At 39.3% G+C, this 10745-nt stretch overlaps 1 protein-coding gene across 1 annotated transcript; it reads left to right on the plus strand.

Annotated features, from left to right (window-relative positions):
* The first annotated feature begins 774 nt into the window (after positions 1 to 774).
* gjb9a (gap junction protein beta 9a) lies at positions 775 to 8278 on the plus strand. Its single transcript, XM_084742388.1, has 4 exons — positions 775 to 1079; positions 4991 to 5203; positions 6854 to 7155; positions 7621 to 8278. The coding sequence occupies exons 2-4, from the start codon at positions 5033 to 5035 to the stop codon at positions 7961 to 7963; spliced, it is 816 nt and encodes a 271-aa protein (XP_084598514.1). The 5' UTR covers positions 775 to 1079; positions 4991 to 5032; the 3' UTR covers positions 7964 to 8278.
* The last annotated feature ends 2467 nt before the right edge of the window (positions 8279 to 10745 follow it).

A 10745-nucleotide genomic window follows, 5' to 3' on the forward strand; every position in this document is an offset into this window, starting at 1 on the left:
GATATTTACCAAACAATCATGTTTTCTTCCATCTGGAGAAGAAGGTTTTTAGGCTAGCTCATCTATGCTACAGTCTGTCTTTACTACAGTACCTCATTATGATGCTGTTTTCTCATACATTTTTCCGTTTGCAAAACATTGCAACTTGGCTCTGGTTCTGCAATTTGGATATTGCACTCAGCCGTATTGCAGTTTTCTTGTGACAAATTGTGCAGCCCTAGTTACGGTCACTGGAGTCACCTGAGGCAGTCATTTAAGCCTGCAGAGGTTAAATTCCTGGATCTCCAGAACTGAAGGAGCCTCTGGATGAGATGTGAAAAGTTTTCAAGGATCTACATCCATGTCCAGCTGCTGTCGATTCAACCCTTCTTGGATAACCATTATCTGAGAATCTTCACAGATACTCTCATACAATTAAATATTCACAGCTTGTGAACACTTTTCACATTTACATTTTGTCATTATCTCTCTCTATGTTGCTGAAAGTTACTGAAACTCTACAATACATTAAATCTGTTTAATTCTGTTACACTGTCGCCATGTGAACACATCTGTAAAAACACATTTGCATTGCTTTCTAATCCCTGAGTAACAACACTGAGGGTGTGGCATCTGCCTCTTTCTGTCTTACTCTTTTTCTCCTACACACACACACACACACACACACACACACACACACACACACACACACACACACAGACCACAGGCATTCTGGCTGGCAGGGATGGATGTTCTGTCTCCCTGCTTGCGCCACAAAGCATATGTGTCTGTTTCTTTACCTATTTATGAGGGCTTAGGTTACATGGTTCTCGTAGGGAGTGGTGTCTTCCTGTATCCTGCAAACTGACAAGACAGAGCATGCAAAGTGTGTGTGTGTGGTGACGTAGCAGCTGCTGAATCTGGTTTGGCAGGATTTCTGAGGGAAGGGCGAGAGAGCAGAGACAGACACAGAGAGAAGAGAAAAAGGAGCTGGAACTAGTTTTTCTTTCACTACATTTAACTTAACTGTTGTATATTCATCTTTTCCTGTTGGTGCGGACATACTGAGGTTTGGTGTTTGAGCCAGGTTTCAGCACGAGGTAAGTTTCCTTTTGTTTCGTTTTCATTAACTTCAGTGTATCACATGGTGAGAGTGAGTATGGTAAAGAAAAGAGAGGAACCAGAGTGTTTTGAATTCAACACAAATAGTTACAGTGATGTTATCTTCCTTATTTACCCCAAAACAATACAGATACAAGTTCATTGTGCCCACACAGGGGAGAAACCACCATCATTCCACCTAATAAGAAAAAAAGGAAAGGGAGTAACTTTCCTATTGCGGTGACTAAGACACTAGAATTTAAGTGGCTATTTATTGAGCAATCAATATGAAGAGGCACTTACAAAAAGTAAAATGTGGTGTAGATTCAACACAAAAATAGTGGCGTTGTGGAATGCAGCCCATGAAAAAGTTAAAGATTTCCATATGCTGACTTTCACGATATATTGAGTAAATGTACAGTGGTGGTTTAATGAAATTAAAATAGTTTGCTGAACGTCACAGTCATTTTCAACTGATCATAGACATATTTTGGTTCAGTGGTTAAAACATACAAATACTTTTGTAGAATCCGAAATGGTTTTTTGATAGTTAAGGAAGGGTACTATGTGGGTCAAGGCAGCTGGATGGCACTTCCTGGACCAGATTTGATATCTAATAAAGTCTTTTTTACTTATCCTGTATGACAGAGACAAACTAAGTGGCACTAGAGTTAATCCAGAGTTTAAAGTGTTAACACTGAAAAGTTCTCAGTGCTGAGCCTCCCCTGTTTTGTGAAATCTAAATATTTTACCCTTTTCTAAACATTGTGTGATCCTACACTGCTCCAGAAACCATACAGGCATAAGGATGGTGTCCACCATATGGATTTTATTTCTACCCTTTATGGCCTCTAATGTGGTCGGACATGAAAAGAAAAACACTGCCCTCACATAACTTTTATTCTATGTTATGGTTAACACTTTCGACACTGAAAAGGACAGCTCATCCCAAAATCAAAAAAATGTGTTTTCCTCTGGCTTGTAGTGCTGTTTATACATTCCGGTTTTGTTTTAGTGTGAGTTGCCGTGTTTTGGAGAAATCAGCAGTATGTCCTGCCTTCTCTCAAATGTAATGGAACTATTCGGCTTGTGGGGCTCAGAAAAAGAAAAAAAAAGTTTTAAAAACTCATTGCTAGTGTCTCCACCATGAATGTTTACTTCCTGTACTGTCACAAGCCTCTCCTCCATGAGTAAGTGCACGCTCTGTACGCCTATCTGAATGGGTTGAGAGCAGTGAATAGACTGCTCACAAGCTCTGTGGATTGTCTTGTCATGATTTCTGGAAAGAGACATTACTGTTGAGTTTTTCAAATGTATTTTTGGCCCTTTGAGCACCACAAGCTGAGGGCCATTAATAAAAAAAAAATAACAAAAACGGAGAAAAAAAGAAATAAAGTAAAAATAAATACATAAAAAAATTATAAAGGGGAAAAAGTATATATATTGTATATGAAGAAATTAAAAGTTTGTGCAAATGGACAACCATTCATACTTAAAACCACTACGTCAACCTGTACATGTATATATCTATATATTGTTTTATCTGCGCACAATCTACGATCTGTGCATTATCATGCTTATATGCATATGCTTACATAGACCATTACTGGACAGTCCACAGTTATTTGCATCATGATCATTTAATCCAGCTGGATAGATTGCATGGATTCAAAGTGAGAAATTAGAGGCTGCCAATGTTTAGAAATTTGTTTTAGCTGAACCGTGTATGCTACATTGGGTGAACTGTCCCTTTAATTCCAGGTTTGACGTTTGACTACAGCAAATAGGAACATATGTGCTCTGCTAATACTGGATCAGATTCTATTAGGAAGTTGTACAATAGAAGAAGAAGCACAAACCCGGTCTTGTGTAACCATAGAAACCATGAGAGCTCAGTAGAAAACTCTGCGCTGATTGTGTACATTAGATTTTCTTTCAAGCACATAGACATATTCTTTAAACACACACACACATGACCCAGTATCCAGGAAACATAAACTCTGAAACCTCACACATCTGCCAGGAGGTTCATGATTGAGGTTATATTTATATTAGACTAATGACATGGGGCCGTTTCATTCACGAACCTCATTACTTTTGTGCACATGCTGGCGTTTCCACTGTGTTCATTCAGCAGCAGCAGAAAAGCACACACACACACACACACACACACACACACACACACACACACACACACACACACACACACACACACACACACACGGAGCAGCTGTGTGGACAGAGTTAACCGTGTCACCAGGATGGAGCATGAAGATAAATACATGTTTGGGTTAACAAAAAACACACACAGCACACAAACATGTAGCTTTTAATTCAGATTTAAATTGTTTAAGGTTGTGTGTACCCTACACTTCAGAACCAGCTACAGTAAAGGTCATGTTTCCACGGTTTTAGGGCATAAAAAAACTGTAACAGCTGGTCCACAGGCAGTAAAGTCTATATAACTGATGTAATGACAGAAATGCTAATTAACAGCTTTCACTACTGTTGATGAGCGGAGCAGCCATATTGGATTTTGAGCATGAAATACATCTTGAGGAAGTGTTCCAATTGAAATGTCAGACAGATTTACCAACTCAAATGGAATGCACCATAAGACACGCTAACCAGCCGCTGGCTCCAGCTAACATGTTATGCTGGAGTCTGCGGCAATACTGTACTTTACTATGGTCATGCCAATAAAGGCACTTTGAATTTGAATTTGAAAGAAGGGGAATGAGTGATTTCCCAAAATATTGAAATGTTTATTTAAAGGAGAAACCAGTAATATATTTTACTATAATAAAATCATAAAATGACCATGACATGTTATCAGAGATGAAGGAAACATGTAAAGTTGAAAGACATTCTACTCTGACAGCAATGCCACAACCACGGCAACTTTTTGTTTGCTTGTTTTACATTAATTAAAGTTAATGCCAAATGTTTGCAGAACAGGTACGTGTCTGTGTACAAGTTGTAAGAAATCATCAATAATCTTCTAGAAGACAGATGTTCATAAGGGTTAAACTGATCAGACAGTGGGGGACTCGTCGTCGCTTGTTATAGTAATTTACGATGTTGCATACACCCTGTGTTTTTGCAACCTGCCTGAGTCTGGGGAGAAGCAGTCATGGGGAAACGACTTGCTTCAACTACAGAAAATATATTGAATAGGATTTCAACCTGTTAAATATACGGACTGTGGCTTCAAATCACTATTTGGACTCCTGTGCTCATTTTTGCATGCACAATTGCTACATATTCCTCGTTTAAATTGAGGTATTGCTTCTTTTGTGTGTTTGAAAAGTGCTGGACGGTACAATCATGTCAGTATTAAAAGAGCAGATGGAACAGAATGATTGATCCATCAGCCATTGCAGCCAGCTAACAAAGCCATTAATTTTCCACCCTGAGTGTGACATGACTCCATCTTCTCTGGCCTGGTGGACATCTTGTTATGGCTACTGAAGTGTGGACTTGCATTAGTGAAGGGCCTGAAAATCTTAATAACCATGAATAACAATTTATGAAGCGTTTTAAAAAGTCAGCAGGCTTTCAACTCAATCGACTCGGTCAAGAAACACATTCAGACGTGAGATGAAACAACGTTTCTGCCTGTACCTCTCCAGGCACTTTTCCGAACAGTTTCATACATGCCCATACAAGCTCTTTCTCAGACACACCAGTTTCGGGTGCAGTTTTTTTTTTTTTTGGCATCTATTGGCTTGGGACAGATGTGACTAATCCTAAAATGTTTCAAGTCTAAATCTGACTTTATTATTTTCATGGAGAGCAAAGACATTTAGAGACAGTTTCTAAGGAGATCCCACCAGTAATTCAGTCTGTTTTATCTTGTCATGAGGATGTGAAAACATAACCTTCTTTTCGTTCTTCCTGTGTTTTACAGGGTGCGCTTGTTTCTGTCACCTGGGCCAGTGCAGCAGCAGGGATGAACTGGTCAGGACTGGAGAGTCTGCTGAGTGGAGTCAATAAATACTCCACTGCGTTCGGGAGGATCTGGCTGTCCATGGTGTTTGTGTTCCGGGTCCTGGTGTTTGTGGTTGCAGCGCAGAGGGTTTGGGGTGACGAGAGCAAAGACTTTGTGTGTAATACTCGACAGGTAAGACAGAGGACCAACACTGGTTTGTCTGTGCTAACACTTCTGTACCTGAACTTCTGAAAAACTTGTTTCCCATTAGGAAGTACAACAGTAACATCAGTCTATAATTGTACCTAACTCCTCTATGTGAGTTTGTTGATTAGTTGCAAATAACTCATACATACGTTCCATTTACAAAGACCAAATTTGCTGTTTTTAACCCAAATGTGATGAATTTACTATTTATCAGATCACAAATGAGACAAGAATTAGGTTGGAAAACGATGCCTCACTGATCACTGTACAAAAAGACAATTTTATAACTTTATAACATTATTTTCTGGATCTTATTTTATGGAATAAATATTTTCTGGATTCCCCCCTTATGTTCTGCGGTTACTCTGCCTCATTTCTCAGTGATTTACTGAATTTCCTGGTGGACAGATAGCTTTACTTGTTGTTTTTTCAGCTTTATCAAGCCTTCTCTGCCTGGCAGTGCAAAGCTCCTGCTAGCAGTGCTTCCTGCTTTAATACAACTGTATGATGCTGTTGGCGAACAAACGATTATGTACTTCTGCTTGTGCAGCGGACATCAGTTGTGTAGGCTTTCCCTCAATGTGGGCCAGGACACATTTGCACGCACACTGCTAAAATAATCTGGCCATATATGGACCAGACCAGCGATCAGATCTCAATGCATCTTGGGGAGCATTTGCGCCTGTGCTTAAAACTGTCTGCTTGTGATCCAGTCACCCAAGATGCATGCTAACGCCAGGTGTAAACAGGAAGTAGGAGTACCACTCAAACAATGAAAACAGTTTAAAAAATTACATTTAATACATAAAACCTGAGTTTCAGATTTTGTTTGTGGAGTTTGAAAGACACAGGGTTTTATCAGGCAGAGAGGATCTACTGAGTTGCATTATGGGAAATGTAGGATCCAGTGATTTTGTAACATGACCTCTAAGTATATCTCAGACTGTTGCCTCAATCCTAACCTTTTTCCTCATTTTTTTCTCTGGTGAGTGCTTCAAGTTTATTAAAGTGCAACACCAACTCTCTGGAGTAAGAGCTAGGCATTCAGTGCAGACAGCCTTATTAAAGAAAAGTGCTGACTTCTTAGGACTTAAACACATTTGTAAGCTCACCCATGCAACTGGAAGACTGGTAACTAAATCATCTCTGTCTCCGTGTTGAATGTTAATAAGCATATAGAACACAAGGTAACTGGTAGACGATCTGCACTATCTATTTAATGTTAATCGTAATCCTAAAAGAAGTCAACTACAAAATGCTGACGTTGGGTTTGTTTGTAAGAGATGAAAGTGTGCAGCAGTTGGAATGTTTCTTTTTTTTTGGTTCCAATTTATGTCTATTATTATGTTTTTCCCCTAGAAAGGGTTGCAGGTTTAGATGCATTGTAGCTTTTCACCAATATAGAGGCATATAACCTTCATCACACCCTCTGGGCAGCACTAGTGGTATTGTTTTGTATTTATCATTTCATGACAGTTGCATTAGCTGTGGTATACTATAAAAGTATTGCCTCCCTGTATTTTATCTCTGATACAAATGCAACAACACACGCTATCACTCATTTTACCCACAAGAGACATCACAGTCATTACAGAAAAAGCAACTGTAATAAGTTTTTCAAAAATTTGTTTCCAGCCTGGCTGCACCAACATCTGCTATGACCACATCTTCCCCATCTCCCACATCCGTCTGTGGGCGCTGCAGCTGATTTTTGTCACCTGCCCGTCCCTGATGGTGATGGCTCATGTTAAATACCGCGAAGGAAAAGACGCGAAATACGTGGCGTCGCACCAAGGATCCCACCTGTACGCCAACCCTGGCAAGAAGAGAGGAGGGCTGTGGTGGACCTATCTGCTGAGTCTGGTCTTCAAAGCTGGATTCGACACGTCGTTTCTTTACATTCTGTACAGGATATACCATGGATATGACCTGCCAAGGTAATGCCCCTAACATTATCTCAGAAAAGTGTGAAAAGTCACCATATTCACACGGCGGCCATTTTACTCTGATGGCACACTCAGGAGGGAAACAGGTCATATAAACGTAGGCAAACTGACAAATCATTCCACCGCTTCCCGATTGAACAGCAGCTACAAATACTATGTACTAATACTAATATTGTCAAAGACGTAAAGGTCTACACTAAAGGTCTACATATTAAACGCATATATTTGAATATTAGATAATTTGTGGCTGATGCATGAAAATAATCTGTTATATTTCAGATCATTATTTGACGGATCGATTAAATTTTACTTGATCAACCAAATTTTTTACGTCCAGTTAAAGTTATCATCCCCACCAGTGTGTGAATATGGCTAATTGAAGTTATTGACTCTGATCTATTGAAAATGATATTTTCTCCTGTTTTGGCTTTAATCTGCTCTACTCTTTTCTTTTAGGTTGTCAAAGTGCTCCCTGGAGCCGTGCCCCAACACCGTTGATTGCTTCATCAGTCGTCCAACAGAGAAAAAGATCTTCATGTTGTTCATGGTCATATCCAGCGCTCTGTGCATCTTCATGTGTATCTGCGAGATGATATATCTCATCGGGAAGCGTATAGCCAAATTCGTAAGGGTCCGACATGAAAATGAGAGGATCGTGTTCGCTGATCATCATGAGCTCACCAACATGGCCCTACCCAGATCCCAGTATCGCAAGACTGACCCGACGCTGTCAGCGAGCCAGCTGAGTTTGAACAAGAGGGAAAAAGTCAGAGAGGATACCATAACTACGACCCTGTAGGACTTGTTTCTAACAGGAGCACGAGTTACCTGATAAAAACTTTTAAACCAAAAGACTGATGAAAGGGCTGATCCTGTGTGTCACGATCCTGTGACCCAGCTGGACATGAAACATTCATGACTCTCCGCTGGAAGGATCTCCAACAGCACTGAAGAGGACTACTAGAGTATTACAATATTTGGATATCACGTTTGTAACTTTGTACCATAGATCACATCATGTTATGGCTGACAATAAAAGGAGGAACATGCAGAGGCTGACTTTTACAGCACAAATGGAATCAGATGTTGCGTGTGACGGCACTGCTGATTGATTGTTATCGGAGGTGATCATGGGTTTGATCATATTTGCATGTGTCTGTTTGTCTCTGTGTGTATATCTGTCTGCAGCTAATCTCACATACTACTACTGGACCCGTCAGTCTTACATTTTTTTTGGTGCACATTTATGACTTTATGCTCAAGGACCTCTCGTGTTTGTGGTGATTCACAGTTTCTGAAAAACTATTTTATTGTTGGCTCTGTTTTACACCACCAACTGCTGACTCCTCACTTCTCTTAAGAACTGGTGGATTCTTTTGTTGGCATTTTGACTTTGAAATTGACGTTTTACATCGCTGGTCTTGTGAAACTGTCTGAGGTTTGTTTCCATTTAGCTGGTCTACTCTGGTCACACCTTGACAGTGTAACCTGAATATTGTCTCCTCTTTTATTCCACTACTCTGGTGCGCACACACTGGACATGCAGCTACCCTGCACTTTCTGTTCCCCACCCACATTTCCACACCTGGAGGTGATCTGCACTCTACTCAGTGCACTCTTCTATTTGATCATGAATCAACATCAATATGTTGTTTTAATTAAAATTTTCAGCTTGATGTAAGAAATGTAAATGACTGTTTTTAGTTTTTTCATCACTGTTAATAGCTTTATTGATTGTGTGACTGAGAAAAAAAATGCCTTCTAGTGCTCTGTACGCTCGTATTTCTTCTACTAAAGGGACCAAATTGCTGCAAGGAAAGTTGATGAGCTGATGCCCCACATGAACTCTTGAGTATTAAAGTATAACTCTTTATCGATCAAGTGGATCAGAGTCGCTCCTGTCTTCTGCATCTGACAACCAGCATCTGATTCCCAGACATATCCTGTAGGGGGCTCAGTTATCAAAACTCGAAATTTGCATTGAGATTCAAAGTTACTGCAGAGCAGACTACTTCTGTTTTGACTATGAGTCAACTGGAATATCATAGTGTGGTTGTAATGTGTAGGTTTTTTTTTTTTTATAAGACTTGTTTTTCTTGATCTTTTAGTGTGATATTTAATTGATGATAAAATAAAGATGCTGATCAATCTAACTGTCTAGTCTTTCTTTTCAGACAGGTTTATTCTATTAGGTTTTCCCCACAGATATGCAGGGTTTGCATATACAGCAATATGGGTGGCAAACTTACTAAAGAAAAAGAGGACTTCAAAAAATGTATATTTATAGAATTCAGCAGCAGGTGTTGATGAACAGACTTGGTTTGTATTTAATATTGAATCCAGAGTTTAATATTTAATACCCTAGAAATTACTTCACTTCACAGCAAAATTGTTTTTTCATGGTAGAGTGGCAGGAAAAGCACAGGTGCTTTTAATAACATTAACAATGACAATAGCCTGTTGTGCAAATGGATACCTTCATTTTGTTGGTGAAAGGCAGCCACGGCTGTTACAATCTCTGATTTTCACTACATGATTAACTGTGCTAAAATGAAATCACAAGAAGGATATTACTGCAACATCTATACCAAATTTGACACAAAAAAAGAAGACGCTATAAGTCAAACTTATCTTTAACTATGTATATTGTGTGTCTTGTCTCTTCTTTTTGGCAAATAAATTGCACTCAAAATATGAGAGTAGGGAGGTGGGGAGATAGTCTGTAGCCAAAACTGTAACTGATTCAGGAGCATCCAGTATGTTTAAGAGGTGCTGGGTTATTTGCTGAATATTATCATATGTGTGTTATTAACATGATATCGATATCAATATTTCATTTTTAGGTATCATGGTTATTATCAATATTGGTACACTGTGCCATGCCTACAAGCAGGATTTGATTACAGAAAATCATTAAACAAATGTACACATACAGATAAAGGTTATCAAAGTGTACTAGAGTTGATCATATTGAAAGGTTGTCTCTGATAAAACTGTTCTGTCATCAGCTTTTAGTACCACTAGATGGCAGCATTCTCCAGGTTAAATAAACCAAAGTATATCTATCTATGCACATTTTGGGGGATGTGGCTTAAGAGTTTAGATTCTGCAAGGGAGTTATGAACACATTGATTTTGGGGAGTGGATTTTGGGAGAATCCACAAGCCTTCAAAACGCCATTAAGGTAAAAAAAACAACAACTAAACAACAACAACAACAAAAAGCAACTACGTGTCAACGGTGTGCATTAAAGGCTCTGAACACAGCTGCTCATATGGGACACAGGTACCCCGAACATACATGGACAAAAACCTTTACTGCTGCCTTCACGTGCTTCTTGAAAATCGTTATTATGGTTTTCACCCATCTTCCAGTAAACCAATACTAAAAGAAACTGGGTTTTGTATTAAAGTAAGTTTAAAAGTAGGATTCATTCCTAAAGTGCTGTTTTCATTGACACGTTGTCACGTCAATCATCTGCTCTGATAGTGCGACTTTATTCAATGCGGCGCAGATTTGTTTTATGCCACTGCTGTAATACTGCGACCAGACACATTTTCCTTCACTTAGAAAATATCCGA

The sequence above is a fragment of the Lutjanus erythropterus genome, chromosome 18, assembly GCF_056507025.1.
Source record: "Lutjanus erythropterus isolate fLutEry1 chromosome 18, fLutEry1.hap2, whole genome shotgun sequence".
Lineage (NCBI taxonomy): Eukaryota > Metazoa > Chordata > Actinopteri > Lutjaniformes > Lutjanidae > Lutjanus > Lutjanus erythropterus.

Coding starts and splice junctions, on each gene's coding strand:
- gjb9a (XM_084742388.1), top strand. CDS start 5,033: ATGAACTGGTCAGGACTGGAGAGTCTGCTGAGTGGAGTCAATAAATAC. Junction 5,204..6,853: donor TTGTGTGTAATACTCGACAG/GTAAGACAGAGG, acceptor ATTTGTTTCCAG/CCTGGCTGCACCAACATCTG. Junction 7,156..7,620: donor CATGGATATGACCTGCCAAG/GTAATGCCCCTA, acceptor CTTTTCTTTTAG/GTTGTCAAAGTGCTCCCTGG.